Genomic DNA, 17,985 nt, shown 5'->3' with positions numbered 1-17,985 from the left:
GTCACACTACGAGGGTTATTGTGCGATGTAGTTCGAAATTGGCTAGTCTGGCAACGTCGCTGTAGTGGACTGGGAGAAGTAATGTACTAAATGGTGGCACCTCTGTGCTTAACGGCAGTCATATAATTCAAATTGGAAATGAAAATCAAAGCCAATATTTTGAGGGTATTTTAATGCTAAGTTGTGCTAATAATTTTATTAATATTTTTAAATACTTTCCATTTTGGAGTAACAACATGGCGAACGTAAACAAATTTAACTACTGGATTAACTGTTACAAACATATTGTTCCATTTTATTTTGGAAAGTAAGGGATGTGGCAGGGGGATCCAATTATGACTAACATATTATATGTGTACTTTAAATATAGTGCTGAATAGATTAACTTAACATTCTTAGGTCATTTCTTTTGCTAGTATTTTGACTACAAATTACAGGTTTTCTCGAGGTACAATATTATTTAAAGATTATGCTAAAACTATTTAATGATCGCAATCAATTTGACTATTAATTTGTTGTTGTTGTTCTTGGGACTGACTAATTAACTTTTTGAGATGCGCTTAAACCAATGTGATGCTTAGTCCACGAGGCAGTTGCAGTCCAGCCAGCTTAACATGCGTTTGGTGGGTTACTTTTTCAACGCGCTTGCGGTTATCCTTTACCACATCCTCAGCTACTTCCGCTTCCGCTTCCATTTCCGTTTCCGCTTGCATCGCTTTGGTAAACTGATACCCCAAGCTTCGACGCGCTGAGCTGGTTACCCGAGGCGCCGTCGTTCCCGGCAGCACCTCTGATATGGCGCTATCGAATTCCAGGAGTATCTCATCGTCGTCCAGTGTGCGCGTCCAGCGAGGACGCTGCTTGGCGGGACTCATAATACGCAGTGGTCGCTTGCTAGGCATAGGCTCCACCTCATCCTCTTGCTCCACACTGAGCGTTGTGCCCAGCCTGCGGAACATGGCCACCACTTTGCCATCCACACGCGGCGCTGGAAATCTTTGGTACTGAGGCATTGCTAAGGGCGCTTTGACTAGAGTTTGATCCTGTTGCTTCTTCAGCTCAAGGTGCCGCACCTTCACCACGCTGTGCTTGTGCATCTCCCGACACTTGCGGCACTGACTCCGACCACTGCGACGCGCCAGCTTGGCCAGCGTTTGAGTGGGTTTTGTGTTCAGCAGCCGCAAGACTATCGCGCCACCACAAACACAGCAGTATCGCAGCATCTTGCGCATGCTCCGAGTGCTTGCTGCACTGCGTCCGCCAAAGCGTCTCTTATTGTAGCTGATGACTGTGGTGGGTTGTCTGTCTGCCTGTGCTTGAGGTTGAGGCTGAGTATGAGGTTGAGGTTGATGTTGACGCTGTGGCTGGGGCTGGGGCTGCGACTTTGGTTGGGGACGCACCTGAGCCACCGGTCGCAACCTGGGTCGCTCCATGGATGGCGCCTTCTGCTGCTGTTGTTGCTGGAGGCTGCAATTGTTTCCCATGTGCGAGGGACTCTGACTGCGGCTCTGACTGTCTGCATCGTTGCTGTTGACCGCCTGCAGCGAGTGCCAGTTGATCAGCCAATTGTTGCAGCTGAAGCACAAGAATTTGTCCTCGTTTAAAGGCTGCAATTGGAGAAGAAAACGGATCAGAGTTGGCTTTATTTTTATTTAATAAATTGTAGAGTAAGTCAATAAAGAATATATATATATCTATATATATATCTATAAAACTGATTGCCTTGACCTAGTGGCTAAACTAATATCTCAACTTTTATCAAATATAGTTATTCAACATTTGTGATTGTTGATCATTAATAACATGAAAGATTTTATTGAGTATTCTACTTTAAAAGAAAGAAAAGAGTTTATAAAAATGTACTTCGAAATACAAACAACCTTAGTTACGAAGGATATTTATCCTCGAAGCTAAATGTGAAGTAACTGAAGTTCTGCCCATCGAATCACAACTGAAGCATAACCACAGGTAATGATGATTGAGAGCAACCAGCGACGACCACCAACCACAGTGAGTGACCACTAATGAGTGCGCCCTGCCCAGTGGAAGGTGCAAAAAATATCATTAAGTTTTAAAGTCTCTCTGCGTTGTGTTGTGTTGTTGTTCCGTTTTGGTCGAGGCATATTAATTACCAACTGATCCACTGTATCAATAATTTGGTGCACCTGCCAGCCGAAAAAATTGTGTGCCTGCCCAGCAGCAGCTGCTCCCAAAGACAGCAAAGGGAAACCAGTTGACCAAGAGACAAAAAGGGATTGAGCGTGACCCGGGCAAACTCGTTTCGTTCGCCACGCGCCTTTCTTATCGGGAGGAGAGTGTGTGGAGGGAACACAACAAGAAGGAGACCCATAAAATGGAATACGAACATACTATATAAAATGTGATTAGGCACGCGGCCAAAGCGACAGCTGCTTAGGTATTAGACCCAACCAGGATCAGACCCAGCGATCACGCTCTCTTTGTGTCTGCATGTGTTTGAGTGTGTGTGTGTGTGTGTGTAAGGCATGTGTAAACGGTAAAAATAATGCAAATTGCAGGCCAGGTGCAATCCAGACAACCACACGCAAAGCTGATAAAGCAGCAGACGGAGAAAAAAGAGAGAGAGGGAATGACTCGAACTGAAGTTCGGATCGTTTATGGCATTGTTATTGCTGGCTATAGGATAAAGGGGAAACGCGGGAATCGGGGTGAAACAGCTTGCCGCCTTATGGCGGGGGAGTTGCCTTCCTAGGCAGGTGGTGTCTAGCTTTGCAAACATGCCACAACAATATCGAACGAACCTTATGCAAAGCCGCTACTCAAGTTCCCTTCATCCAATTGTCAACTACTCAAACTGACAAACTTCTTCCGAAATCAATTGTCAAATTCAACACAAATCGATAAACTATTAGCTGAGAAGTCCTTCAAATTTTTGTAGGCTTCAACGGAATTATCAAGGCTATTGATATGGCTTCACAAAACTCAATTAAAGAACCAATATCAATATAGTATAGTAGTAGATATCGGAGAAAATGTGAAAATATGTCAAATGGAAATTTGAGACTTTAGACGATACTTTTTTGGAGGTCATAACCTGAGGATAAGGGAATACTTTTGATAAACAAGGTGCGAACATAAAAATGTTTCTAACAATTTAAATAGCTTGTTCTTCAAATAGAAGTTTTTAAAGATTATAAAATCCATATACGATGCAGTATAAAAAAGGAACCATGAAGAGAAATTTAGAAAATATGTCTTGTGGAAAGTTCAAGATTATCTGATTGCTTTAGGAAATATACAAAAGATTATCTTTTTCATTTTATTAAATGGAAAATGGAAAAATTTTATAACTAAATTATATTTGAGAAACATATCTTTCTTTTTTTTGGAAAACATATTCAAAATATTTAATTATATACTTTAATGAAAAATCACTGCAATTCTTTTAGCTAATATTTACAATATCATTAAAATTGGGAAAACCCGTGTATAATAAAGATAACATAAGAGAATTCCATTTAATTGGTTTATCAAATAAAAATATAACTGTCATTTCAGGATATTTTGAAGGTACATAAATTGATTTTCATGATACCAAATACTAAACAAATAGGCTTCGTCTGAGATACCGATCTGCTTGAAGGATGCTTGGTTCTGTTTGTCTTCCTGTCCTATAGAGATCATGCTCACCCAAACAACAAAAGGTGTGTTTGGGGTTCGCAGTTATGCAGGGTTATTGCGTTGTGGCAAATACAGCTGTCGCTGTTGCTCTTGCTGTTTAAGCTGAAGCTGAAGCTGAAGCTGCTGGGAATGAAGGTTGAGGCGACCCGCAGAAATTGGATCAATCATAAAAGTAGCTGGGACAGATGGACGACAAGTTGCCCCAAAGATATGCACGAATTGTCGCAGCAGCAGATGAAGCAGAAGTGGCAGCTGCTGTGTGGCAGGTTCGTGAGTTGCTCAAGGCTCTATCTCTCGCTCTCGCTCTCACTCAGTTGCTGACAGGTTGAGCGTCGCCAAAGAAAACAGTGTAATTGAATCCAACACGCGTAGCATGCAACGAACGCACTCACTTGCCCCATTTTCCCATGGCATATTAGAGCAGGCTGTTTCAAATTATGAAAAGGACTGCGACCGAGAGTATTGATTAAGTGCTGTGGCATTGGCTGTGCCAGTGACTGTGCCACAAGGTGTCCGATTACAGGCGGAAAGTGCAGCAGCTGCTATCCAGTTACGAGCCGAGCCGAACCGGATACGGATACAGCTACAACACGGTGTGGCAGCCACTGCCACACTGCCACTCCCACTACCACTGCCTCGTTTCGTTTAGTTTCGCGAATTCCGTTGGCGAGTCGCCACCCAACTCAACCCTTAGCTTAGCCTCAACCTCAACCTCAACCCTCCCCCCTTTGGGGCTGCTCCTTTTAGAGTGCACACGCTTGGCTGCTGCACGCTCTGCTCTGCGCTGCTCTGCTCTGCTCTGTTGTGGCACCTGGGAGGCAAAGTGGGGCAGCTTCTAATCTCGCTTGCAATTTACAGTTTCATCCCTATTTTTACACACACACACACACACTCGCACACACTCACGCGCGCTCGGAGAGACGAAGGACACATGACTCATTCAGTGTGCTTATCGATTTTTGGCTGCCGTTCTTTCGCTGCCTTGTTGTTGTTGTTGGTATTGGTGTTGTTGTTGGTGTTGCAACTTACCTGGAACTTGAATTTCGCCTGAATTAATTGCACGATATTTGGCCCAGAGCGCGGCTCGTAGATGTTGATGGTCTGGTTCGTCTGGCAGCCGCAGATGAGGCAGGTGCGCTTGAGGTAATCCGAGGCGCCTCCCGATGCAGCCGACGCGGAGGCGGACGCAGCCATTGCCGCCGCTGGCTCCACTTGGTTATCCGCCGACATTACGATGATAATGAATTACGTATTTGAGTAATAATTCGAATTCTGCACACGCAGTGTTTTGCACTTTGAGACGCGCTGACGTCACGGGGTGCTACTCGCTACTTGCCACGGGGTGGCAAACACAATTGTTATGAACAGCCACAAAAAAACAGAGCGTACAACGACCACGGTGACAACAGAGAACACTGAACACTGAACACTGAACACTCAACAACCTTCTACTCAAGCAGCGTTCCACACGTCCTTCCCGTTGCACGCACGAATTTCGAATGAACAGACGACAGCCTGACTGTGCCTCGATTTGTGGCAGCTACGTCGCGACGTGCTTCGGCTCGGCTTCTCACTTCGGTCGCTTGGTTGCTCAGTGCTTCGGTCGCGACTCTCGTCTCTTGTTGGGTTCCATGAGTTCCATCTGCTGCTGCTGTCTGCCTGCCTGCCTGCCACTCCTTTTACCTTTCTGCCCTTTGTTCTCACCCTGCCTGCCTGCTTGCTGCTTGCCGCTTGCTGCCTGCCGCCTGCTGATGTTGTTCCTTTCGCAAGGCAGCACGCCTGCACTGAGAGAAATATCAGATGCAGTTAATTGCTGAGCTAACGGAATAACTGAACTCATTTATCTATGGAGAATGAAACTTCGGGGTGAATTTTCTTATTTGTTCAATGACTGCATAACTCGCAATTTACTGACAACTTCCATAGCATAGCTACCCATAGAGTATAAAGGTATTTCTCCAGCAAATGTATGTAACAGGCAAAAGGACTCATTTCCGACCCTATAAAGTATACATCAACATATCAACATATAAAAGTTCTTTAGAAATATTTTCACGTTTTGCTGCTGCTTTGGTCGACAAACTGGCATATTTTGTACTCTATGGTATGAGAGAAGTATGTACATTATAGATACACCAAACATAGATAAACTAAATATAAATATACCAAATATATATATACTAGATATACCAAATATAGTATATTATTTTGATATATTATAAGAATAATACCGCAATGTTTTGATTTTATATTAATATATTATTTTGGTATATTTTAAGAATGATATCGTAATGTTTTGCTTTTACTTAAAATGAGTAGCGGGAGTATCACTAGCACTCCCGACTGTAACTTTCTTAGTTATTATTTTAATTTCAGACCTTCCCCTTGCGCTCCACAAACAATAATTTTAATTAAATATAAGTACATAATTAGCAGTTGAAAACTTATCTCACAATTTGCAAAACTTTTTGGATTCAAATAAATTCACTGAAGGAATTTTGTATAATTTTTTTAAATATACTCTTTAATATTAAAGATTTTACAGTATTTATTTAACCAATTAATTTACTGCGATTATTAAAAGTACACTCCTGTTGACACACTTTCAGGGGGTGTATGATCGAAATTACTGCTAAAAAGTCAGTAACGGACAAAATTAAATCTATCCGTAAAATAAAGATAAGAATAATAAACTATTGTCATTTGTTTGAATACTGTGATCTCCTCGAGTTCAGATAACTCTATGGGACTAAAAACAAACAATAATTTATTTTTTCTTACTTACCACGCAGATGGATAATTAATATATTTTTTCAATAATAATTACATATTAAGTTATTTCGGCATTTTTATAGATCAATAGTTTCACTATTATTGTGTGGGTAATTTAACTAATATTTTATACAAATAGAAAACATATTATATATGCATACTTAATACAAAATAAATTAAATATTGAAAATTGAAATACATTTACATTCTTTTCTGCAACCTAAGATTTCTGTTTTCTGATTAAATTTTGCTATTACTTACTTGAAAGACTTTAGGTTAAAAAAAAAAATAATCAAATCATATGAGCATTTAGGTTTATATTTAATATTACTTTCAAAAATATATAGTTCTTATGTTTATGAATGGCTAAAAAATCAATAAATAAATATTTGACTACCGTAATACATTGGCATTCCAAGCATTGACTTAACTTGACCTATCTGAAGTTGATGTCGAATCACTTGCCCCTAACTGATTCCAGAAGACAGACAACAGAACTTGCAGCAGAACTTGAGGCAGCTGCTGTCTTTGCACCGTCAACAACAACAACAACAAGCACAAAAAGGAATGAGAAATTAAAATAAAAATTGTACGACAAACTCTAAATTTAATGTGGATGCCTTTGCTTTGCTTCCTTGAAAATAAAAAAAAGACTCGTCCTGTGCCGATGCTCATAATTACTTGTGTGTATTGTTGTGTTGCTCTTGCTGAAGCATCTGTGTATTGTTGTTGCATGCAACAGCAACAGCAACAGGCGGCAGCGGCTTAGCCAACAGCAGCAGCTGCTGCGGCTCCAAACGCATACGAAAGGTGCATTTTTTGGGAAACTGAACTGAACTGAACTCAACTCAACTCAACTCAATCATATGTTCTCCGTGCTCGATGTGTGTACTTTGGCCACATCTTTGCAGCTTGCAACCGGATTTTAATGTTGCCACGACAGATGTGTTTTTTAGCCTCTCCGTCTGCCATCGTCTTGTTCTTCTTCTTCTTATCGCTTTTCGGTTTCAGCCTCTTTTTATTTTTTGTTTTCTGGTTTTTTTTGTGTTTGCCTTGGACTGGGTTAAGACGCCGCTTGCCGCTACTTTTACTACGCCTCGTACTCCATAGTAAACAAAGCCGTTGCCGTTGCCGTTTCTTCCCAGACTTCATGAATGAATTGATGAATGGGCCACTGAAGCTGAAGAGCTGCAGCGAAACACACAGCGTGGGGAAGGGTGAAATGGATTTTGCTCGCTAGCGGATATTCGTTTTATCCTTTTGTTTAAACTCAAAGGAAGTTAACAAGTTCGATGAGTGTCTAGATTACATGCAATATTGAGCTACATTCAGGAAGTGAGCTATGGTATTAATTAATATTTGATTTTTGATTTGCAATATCATTTTGTGAATCGTTTCAAATAAGCATTTTATTTATTTATTGCGAACATAAATGTTAATATTAAATTATATAGTATTATAACTTATTTTTTATTAAATTTTATGATACATTTTTTTGCCATTTGTATTTTTTACAATTTTAAACATTGCGTTATATTTTTTATGTGGTATATTTCTTATTTGTTGTTGAATATTTCCACTTATGTCAGGCAACTGCATTACAATTATGAAATGCGCAATTGCTTTTTCAATTTCTAGCTTAATAATTGAATTTTTTAATTATAAGTTTTTTGGATTTTATACGATTTTTTAAATAACAACGCTGACTTTTATAATAAACAAATTAATAAAATGTATACATTATTATTGTAACACGTTCTTTAATTTATTTGTTTTTTTTTTTTTATTCTAATGCTATTTATTTCAATTTTGTAATAATTTCAAAATCTCATTTATTTCCATAGAATTCTTTCGAATTTCAACGGTATTGAAATCGACGTTGCCTACTTTTAGGCATGACCAAGCAGTGCAACATAAATACAAGCAGTGTACATCGTAACAAATTTCAGCGCGCAACAAGCAGTTCATTCAGCACTGCGCATTCAGCCCGCGCATTTTCAAACTGCTTCCGAGGATGGTAAACCAAAGCTTCAATAGTTAATGTACAAGAAATGGAAATTATTTATATAATTATTTGATATCTTTGGATTTTTAGTGGCACATGTATGTATTTTTAAAACAGTATTGATTGGAATTCAAAGCTTAAAGTTTTTGAAAATTGAACTATGAATTGCAAATCGTCAACTCGGATAACCGCGATGCCATGTGCAGACTTCAAACGAAAATGATGAATGAGAATTGCGTCACCCGCTGCTGAAGTTGATTCTGTTTGTTTGACTTTCGTCGCCTTCTTGTTCTCACGCACTCTGAAGACGACTCCCGCTGCTGAGAAAGCAACAAATTGCACGCAAACTGGCGAGGGGCGGGCATCGCCTTACCTTGGCAGTAGCAGAGCAGAGCAGACCCCCCATACACACGTGCGAAACTTGGAAGGCGCAAGAAGGGGCGCGTGCAACAGGGGCAACAAATAATTGACTTGACTTTTGTAATTGCAACAAGCCGCGTCGCATTGTCGTCTCCTACGGCGCAATGGCGCAGCATGTGGCTGGGCATCCGATTGGTGCACCCGAATCTGCCAAGTCTCTAGGGGATGAATGTTGCGGCATCAACCCTCTGGGGAATGCTGCCTGCCTCTGCCACTTCCACTTCAGCTTCTTTTACAGCTGAGTTTCTTTTTACCGGCACATTTTTGCCCTTTGCTTTTTGTTTTGCCATTTCATTTTTGGGTGGTTGGTTGGGTGACGACATTTGTTTGTTCTTCTCCCATATTTCCTCTCTCTCTCTCTCTCTCTTGCTCTTTCTCTCTCTGTCTCTCGCTGTTGTGCGCTCTCTCTCGCTGCGTCGTTGCCATTTTGTTTAAGAGCTTCGACGTCGCACTCTTCGGCGACTGTGTTGTGGCATGCCAGGATTGTTTTGGGCCAACAGGCAAGTTTCAGTCAGTTGCGAACGCTGCAGGCGCAAGGATATCGTCTAGAGCGACCCAGCAACCAATTTTTACTTGTCTTCGCTGATGTCCACGTGTTTGGCGCGCTTTTTCACGTCACGTCAACAAACATCAAACGTAGTGCAAAGTGCGAGTTGTGCAAAATAAAAATAAAAAAAAAGAAAAGAACTTTTGACTTGCTGCATCCTGCATTCAGTTTTTGGCCATGTCGCGGCGTAAACAGGCAAAACCTCGCGCCTGCTTGAAGCGTAAGTTCAAGTCCAGCACTGGAAGCTGCTCAAGTGACCCAAGTGATTCCAACTACATGTGTGTGTGTGTGTGTGTGTGCGAGTGTGTTTGATTGATTTGGGGCATGGCCTGTTGTGCCACGGGAATTGAGCGTTTGCTGCTCGTAGCCAAAATGAGTGAGTGACAAGTGCAAAATGGGGAGACACTGCCACAGTTTTTGGACAGCACTTGCCACAGGGGAGACACTACACCTAACGGGTCGAGAGAGAAGAGGAGAGAGGGGGATAGGGGAGGTGCAACATGCACCATTGAACGTTTCTGGTAAACCCCAAAAAGGTAGCTTTTACTACTACAATGTTGCAACTGCAACACAAAACAGTCGAGTTGCAGCCAAGGCAACCAAAGTGCCGTTAATTTTTTAATACAATTTCAAATTGTGTCAGTGTAAATAACAGCAAACAGAGGCAACTCGCTCGCAGCCACAACCTGCAGACTCAACAACAACAAAAGCAACAACAAGAACAGCAACAACAATGATAACAAATAAAATTGACAATAAATCCAATGCACATGTGAGGCGGTAACTGGCAACCGGATCGAAGCCCCCAAAGACAGCGCCACACACAAATTTACACACACACACTCACACACATATGCACATGCACACACTGCGAAGCGGGCATAAAATTTCCCCAATGTATATGAAAGCTACAACAGCAGCAACAGCAACAGAACGAAGCGAACTTTGGCTTTGCTCTTTTTGTTGTGCTTTGGCGCTCTCTCCCTATCTCTCTCTCATATTCGTTCGTTCGTTCGTTGTGTGTGTGTGTGTGTGTACGAAAAAAGCACAAAACACAGAAAACCCATTGCCATGTATTTCTCATGGGAGTCGGCAACGGCTCTGGCCAATCCCAAGGGATTGACATTGGCGCAGCAAGGCAGCAAAGGCAGCCAGTCAGTCAGCAAGGCAGCACAGAACAGCACAGCACAGCGCAGCGCCAGAGCAGCGCAGCCGGCAGACAACAGACAACAGCACTGGCAACGGCAAACGAAACATGCGCAATTCTCCGGGGAATTCTCATTCGTTGACGCGGCAGCACATACACACACACAAACATACATACTCGTACAGACATGCATACATAGAACATGTGTATGCATGTGTTAGTGCGTGCTTATTGACAAACAACAACAAAAACACGCATTTTTCAAAATTTGCTTTGATTTGCTTTTTGGAGCCCAACTATGTATGTGTGTATGTGTATGTGTTTGTGTTTCCTTTTCACCTACCAAAAATGTGCAGGCAAATCTTTAAAACCATCGACGACGACGTCGCTGCCGCAGCCAACATTGAAGTTGACGTCGTCAGCGTCAGCATTGAACGCCGAGAGAATTCCCGCTGCTGAGGCGAGGCTTAGGATTGCGACAGTTTTTGCCAGACTGGCTGCCATAAGTTGCTCGTTGGCTGCTCCTGCTCCAGAGCGTCCCCCACTCTCCTGGCTTGTTGCCGTCGTCGTCAACGTGTGCACGTCTCTAGTGTATTGGCAAAATATTTGCTATGACATTGCAAAGAGCGCGGCGCCAAAATAGCAACAGCAGCAGCAGCAGCAGCACCAACAGAAAGCACTTTGGGCATAGGCTATGTGCGATGTGAGGTTATGTACAGACCTGCATACTAGTATGTATGGTATAAATATGTATATTGTGTACATGTGTATTGGCTCGGAGTATGCGTTGTCTAGCGGTAACTAGTTTGGTAAATGGATTTGCTGTGGGCGTTGAAATCGTAATATTGAGTTGAGCCGAACCCTCGGGAATTTTATTTTGTCAGCACAATAAGAAATTCCTTCATACACCAACAACCGCTAAGCTAACTTTGTGTTTATCGATATGTCTTGTCCTTAAAGGTCAGCCTCGAGTTGTGATCGTACATTTATCGATTGCACTTTGTTCAGAGTTGCCAGCTGTTTTACAGTCACTCGTTTCACTGTTTTTTTTGTTCACTTTGTTTCATTTCGCGCAAACTATTGATGAAATTTATTGTTGGCGCTTTTAACAACGCCTTCGGGTTTGTTATTTCATTATTTTTTTAATACACCCACACAGATACATGCATGCATGTACAGTATGTCAAGAAACTCTTTACACACTGAAAAAAAACACATATTTTTTGACTTTGCATGCAAAAATAACGCCTTTAGTTATTACTTTTCAATATTTTTTTAATGCAGATCTATTAATTAGCAAATTTCAAATTAGTATGTACAAAAATAAAAACAATATAACGAAAGGGAAAATTTTAAATCAACAAAATATTAGTTTACACATTTTTGACACTGTCAAGAAAGTGTTTACACACTTTAGTTTTCGATTCTGCTTTGTTCTATTTTTCGGAAAAACTGTACTTTATTGTTATCTATGCTTCTGCACTATTCGCTATTTTTGCATTCCTTTTCATTCAATTGCGAAATCTTGCTACGCACTTGTCAAAAAGCTGATTTTTAAATTATTTAACATGCCTGGAGCTGGTTTGACTTTTGACGTTACCCAATTGACTTATTATAGCCACAAAATTGGAAAATCTGTAGCTTAGCTAGTGGAGCTTATTGGGGTATCGCAAAAAATAATTTATAATGCTCCAAATCGAGCCGAAAATGAAGACAAACTGCAAGCAAAGTGTGGAAATGGTCGAAAAATGGATATTGAGGAGCGGGCAGACCGCCTTAAAATGGGCAAGGTCCGTCAAAACCCCCCAAATTTTGATCAGAACCCATGACAAGGAGTTGGAAGAAGGGTGTGACACGGTCAATTCACATGAAACCGTCCGCCAACTAATTCTGCGGAACAAATACTATTTTCCCAATTTTACTGTCAGAATGATGTTGCGCTGATGTAAGGCTGTTAACGGCTTGTGCCATACTCTAGTTGGTTCATCATTGTAGTATACCATTTTTTTGGTTTGGACATAGAATACGACGTCATCCCAATAGTTATACGGCGTGATTCTCATGTTAAATGCCAAAATTTAAGCGTTTTCAACATCAACTTTCGAAAGCAGCGGCTTCTTACGCGCAACTGTTGCAACGGTTGAAGAGTATTTGTTCCGCAGAATTAGTTGACGGACGATTTCATGTGAATTGACCGTGTCACACCCTTCTTCCAACTCCTTGTCATGGGTTCTGATCAAAATTTGGGGGTTTTGACGGACCTTGCCCATTTTAAGGCGGTCTGCCCGCTCCTCAATATCCATTTTTCGACCATTTCCACACTTTGCTTGCAGTTTGTCTTCATTTTCGGCTCGATTTGGAGCATTATAAATTATTTTTTGCGATACCCCAATAAGCTCCACTAGCTAAGCTACAGATTTTCCAATTTTGTGGCTATAATAAGTCAATTGGGTAACGTCAAAAGTCAAACCAGCTCCAGGCATGTTAAATAATTTAAAAATCAGCTTTTTGACAAGTGCGTAGCAAGATTTCGCAATTGAATGAAAAGGAATGCAAAAATAGCGAATAGTGCAGAAGCATAGATAACAATAAAGTACAGTTTTTCCGAAAAATAGAACAAAGCAGAATCGAAAACTAAAGTGTGTAAACACTTTCTTGACAGTGTCAAAAATGTGTAAACTAATATTTTGTTGATTTAAAATTTTCCCTTTCGTTATATTGTTTTTATTTTTGTACATACTAATTTGAAATTTGCTAATTAATAGATCTGCATTAAAAAAATATTGAAAAATAATAACTAAAGGCGTTATTTTTGCATGCAAAGTCAAAAAATATGTGTTTTTTTCAGTGTGTAAAGAGTTTCTTGACATACTGTATGTGTGTTGTATGTTGTATGTTCGCCGTGTGCCAATGCCATTATAAAAGTTGCAGGCTGTGGCGCTGGCTTTGTTTTTAGCCCGCCCACCCGTTCGCCACCCACTCCCCCGTTGCAAAAGCGTTCGGTTTGCTCCATACGCTCGTTCGCCTGCTCGCTCGTCGCTCTCTATACACGCTTAGTAGCCATTTGGGAGCTGGAAAAGTGGCAAGCGGCGGGTATTGGGGTAGTGGCAACGGATTGATGGGTCAAAGGGGACGACGCTTATTATTACGTTTACAAATATGTATGTCTGTGTGTGTGTGTGTGCGCGTATTTGCTTCTCTATACTGTATGTGTGTGTAAGTGGTTGTGGGGAGCTGGGGGAGATGGGGAGGGCAAGTGCGCACCTTTTTGGTGGTGGTTGGGGTAAAACGCTTAAAAACATGCCATAGCCGAAAAACAAGTAAGAAACACACATGCGGGCACTTGTGCTCCACACACACACACCAATACTCTCCCTCTCTTGCGCACACAAACACACACACACACACATATGCATTGCCAGCGACCGAGTGCGAAATGCACTCTGGGGGGCTTTAAACAAAAATGAAAATCGCTTGCATACATATGGGCGCTTACACACACACACACACACATCCACACATACAAAGAGCCATTCACATGCTTGCTGCCTTGCACAAAAAGAACTTGACTTGGTCGGCGACGTCGTCGTCGTCGTTGTGTTGTTGGTTTTGTACTTGTTGTGGTTATTGCTGTTGTTGTTGTGGTGCTTCGACAATTTTAACGACCATAACTGGTTCTCACACTCCCCATCCCCCTCGCTGCTTGCCAACATTCTTCTCGCCTTTCTCCCCATTCGCTTCCACTCGCATTTATTTTAAAATACGCGGCACTTCCGCCGCAAACGGCACACAGTTGTCCCCCCTCGCCACTCTGTCATCCCGCTCTCTTCACTCCCACTGCTTGGCAGGCACCCATTCAGCACTCGCCATCTCCTTCCATCTGTTTGCCATACAAATATCGCACATACTTTCAAGTGGCTCGCTCGCGCTCTTTTATAGCCGCCGTTCGTTTGTTCGTTCGTTTTGGGGCGCTGGCCTTTTATATGGAAATAATAACCAAATGTTCTCGCACGATACTCGAGCAGCATCAGAACATGGAGCACAAGTCGTCCACGTTTCCATTATGTTGATGTTGACCAGGCAACAGTCGCAGTCTCCGGCAATCGTCCGTCCGGCTTGGCATAATGTTGATTTCCGTGGCGATTCCTTGCGGTGTGATTCCGGCGTGTCCTTTTGCCCATATATTTTAAGCCGTTACCTTGCCGACGACCGCCGCGGTCACCAATCTGCCCCACCTCACTTTGCTTCCCAACTTCCCAGCTTCGCAACTTGTCCACTCACCCTCCAGCCATGCCTGGAATCCTTGACACTACTAAAGGCTTAAATCATTCACATTTTGCAGCAGACTTCTGTATGCGTTTAGAGATCAGTTTGACTCGCATTAAACTTTTTTAAAATTCATAGTAATATAGTAATAATATTTAATTTTATAGTATATACAACCGTATACATAATTTGCTATCCCATTTTTTGCCACTTCTGTGGAAATGTGTCAAAATTTGAGAGCTCTGAGCTGTTCTCGTTTCAAAACTATATGAGTTATACTTTACTTTATTATATATTATTCATTATCTGATATAATTGTTAAATCTCAAAATTTCTCATAAACAATTTTTTCTAAATTTTAATTTTCAACTTTATGTTTTATCTTCAAGTCAAACATGATCTCATTACACGCCTATTTTAATGTTAAATAGTAATATTATAGAGCAACCAAGAGTTCAGAATTTAATTAGTTGAACAATTTTATTTAAATAATGATTTTTAGTTTGTTTATTATTATTTTCATAATTTAAAATACCTAAATTTACTTACTTCAAAATTAAATTATATTGTATCTATGATAACAATTTAATTCATATATTCAATTCTAATAGTTTATTAACAATGTCGCGAAACTAATTTGGCTCAACTCTTTTTAGAAACCATGTGTCTTTTAAATACTCAACTTGGCGAGTGAATGATGTGGCTCTTGTGGCTCGCCGAGCTCAACAAAAGTCATAAAACTCAACGTTTGTTTGACTTTCGCACCTCACAACTCACTCTCTCAACGAAAAATTTATGAAAAATTCAATTTAATTGCACAATTACACATGTTCCACATTTTCATTTCGTAGAGCTTTTCGTTCGCCGTTGTTTTTCTTGTTGTTGTTGTTGTTGTTGCTGATGCACCCCTTGCAATTACTTTTAAGGCAGTTGTTTTGGCAACGGCAACGACCCCCTCAAGACTGGCAGCAGCCATGCGAGCGCCATCGATCACGTGCGGCTTTTGCCAGAGACACACTAACACACTCGAGCACTCACACACACACACTCACACACACACACATACATATAGACAGTCAGATCCATACACTCGCACATACACTTTGGAGTTTTGAGCTATTGGCAACAGTTTTCTTTAGCTCGGGAAACGAAGCGAGCACCAACAATAAAACACAAAACGTGTAAATAGAATTTTTGGCACGATGGCCGCCCGGGGAGTGCTTTAGCATAATCTGCATGAGTATGAGTATAGGTATGAGTGCGGCTTCGAGTCTGAGTGTGAGTGCCAGCATGGGTACGAGTCTGAATGTGCTGGGTACAAGAAGTACCCCTTGCTTAAGTAATGAGAAGTCGCAGTTGCAGTCGCTGTTTTTTTTTTTTTTGGCAATTGACCATTCGTTTGAGTACCCTGTAGGCAAGTGACAGCAGGGTATGGTAATGTACTGCACTGCAGCCCAACGTCACTGTTGTATGTTTTCATAGAGTAGGAATTTGAGAAATACCGTACTTATTACACTATCAAATATCGCATTCTGTGTTGTATACAACTTTCAATCTCCTAGCACTTACCAGTTCTTACAGCCTGTACCTTCATAGTTCAATCAGTCAATCAGTCAGTCATTCAATCAGTTGGTCAGTCAGCCAATCAATAAGTCAGTGAATCAAATATCGTAAAATATTGTATGGTACCTACAAAATCAAGCCACCTATCTCTTATCAGTCGGGTTGTATCTTGATAGTTCGATTAGTCAATCAGTTAGTCAACCGATCAATCACAATATTTGAAGTAGGAATTTGCGAAATCCCTTCTTATTGTACTATCAAAGTTTGTTAGCTGTGTTTTGTACAACTTGCAACCTCCTAGCTCTTATTGGTCTGACTGACTGACTGATTGAACTATCAAGGTCAGGCTGTACCTTGATAGTTCAATCAGGCTGTACCTTGATAGTTCAATCAGTCAGTCAGTACGCCAATCTATAAAAACATCGTAAACTACCTACAAAATGAAGCCTCATAGCTCTTACTAGTCGCTCTGTTTCTTGATAGTTCAATCAGTCCATCAGCGAATCAATCAGTCAAACAATCAAATATCGTAATCTATGTTACCTACAATTTGCAACCTTCTAGCTCGTACCGCTCGGGTTGAATTTCGTTAGTTCAATCAGTCACCACAAGAAATGTTTTATACAATATAATAAGTAGTTAGTTACCTATGCAAGTGACTGCGTTAATTGACCATCTTTAATTGAACTTCATCATCTTGCAGTAGGCGAAAAGGAGGAGGAGCAGATTGGCGAAGATGGCGTCACAAAGACCCCAAAGGCATCTGACTTGCTGGAGCCCAAAGAGGAGCTATTTAGCGCAGACGAAGAGGACGAAGAGGAGGGCGAGGAGGACGATGGCTTCAGTGGCGATGAGAACGAGACTGTAAAGGAGCAGCCCAATGAATCACAGCTCGAAAGCTTGCAGCAAGCAGCTGATGATGCCACAGCTACCGCCGTTGTCAAGACTACAGCAACAGCAACGGCAACGATAACAACAACAGCACCAACAACAAAAGCAGGCACAGCAGCTGCAACTACAGAAGAACTACAACACCCTGGGGATGCTGCAGCCACTGGCAACGCCAATGGGCACTGCAAGTTGAAGTCCAGCGGTGGCGATGCCACTGGTAAGTTTGACTTCAATTTGCATATTTTATTGCCTTTTGCTAAAAGATATATGCGATATGAACGGCCAACCGGAGTTGCCCAATAGCCCAAAATTCCGGCTGTGGCTCCAGCTATGGCTACGGCTCCGCTTCTGACTCCTTCTCCTTCCATTTCCAGTTGGCAACTCTCGCTCTCCCAGCCCCCCAAACTCCAAAGCCCTTTGCAAAACATAGACACACATCTTGAACAGTGTTCGCCCCCGTTTCGAAGCCCAAGTCCAAACCGAAGTCCAAGTCATCGTCTTGGGGCATTCCCCACGTGGCATTGACATGTCCGGCTAATAACTCTCGACAGTCTCATAAATAGCAAATGCTGTTGTTGCTGTCGATGTGCCTCTTTTACTCGCTACTCCAACTCCAGCTTCATCTTCATCTTCTGTCTCAGCGTCAGCTCAGCTCAGCTCAGCTCCACAGTTGCACAACTAGTGACGGTTTAAAAGAGCGCAACTATCTTGTAA

General features: G+C 41.5%; 2 protein-coding genes across 3 annotated transcripts in view; one reads left to right on the top strand and one right to left on the bottom strand.

Annotated features, from left to right (window-relative positions):
* Window positions 1–86: 86 nt before the first annotated feature.
* On the bottom strand, window positions 87–5,163 carry LOC133844069 (protein phyllopod). 2 transcript variants are annotated; one of them, XM_062277897.1, is made up of 3 exons: window positions 4,690–5,163; window positions 1,401–1,607; window positions 87–1,328 (listed from the first exon to the last, which is right to left on the bottom strand). In XM_062277897.1, the coding sequence occupies exons 1-3, from the start codon at window positions 4,888–4,890 to the stop codon at window positions 561–563; spliced, it is 1,176 nt and encodes a 391-aa protein (XP_062133881.1). In that variant the 5' UTR covers window positions 4,891–5,163; the 3' UTR covers window positions 87–560. The 2 variants fall into 2 exon arrangements, with proteins under 2 accessions (XP_062133881.1, XP_062133879.1); XM_062277895.1 differs by having other exon boundaries at window positions 90–1,607.
* Window positions 5,164–9,371: 4,208 nt separating this feature from the next.
* LOC133843243 (zinc finger protein 423 homolog) overlaps window positions 9,372–17,985 on the top strand; it is a 41,314-nt gene continuing 32,700 nt past the window's right edge. Inside the window, exons 1-2 of the mRNA XM_062276698.1 lie at window positions 9,372–9,624; window positions 17,084–17,488. Of these exons, the coding sequence (XP_062132682.1) occupies window positions 9,582–9,624; window positions 17,084–17,488 (448 nt within the window). The 5' untranslated portion in view covers window positions 9,372–9,581. The remainder of the gene's footprint in view (window positions 9,625–17,083; window positions 17,489–17,985) is intronic.

The sequence above is a fragment of the Drosophila sulfurigaster genome, chromosome 3, assembly GCF_023558435.1.
Source record: "Drosophila sulfurigaster albostrigata strain 15112-1811.04 chromosome 3, ASM2355843v2, whole genome shotgun sequence".
In the NCBI taxonomy this organism is placed as follows: domain Eukaryota; kingdom Metazoa; phylum Arthropoda; class Insecta; order Diptera; family Drosophilidae; genus Drosophila; species Drosophila sulfurigaster.
Note: the sequence above shows the minus strand (reverse complement) of the source record. Positions and strands in the feature narration are given on the sequence as shown.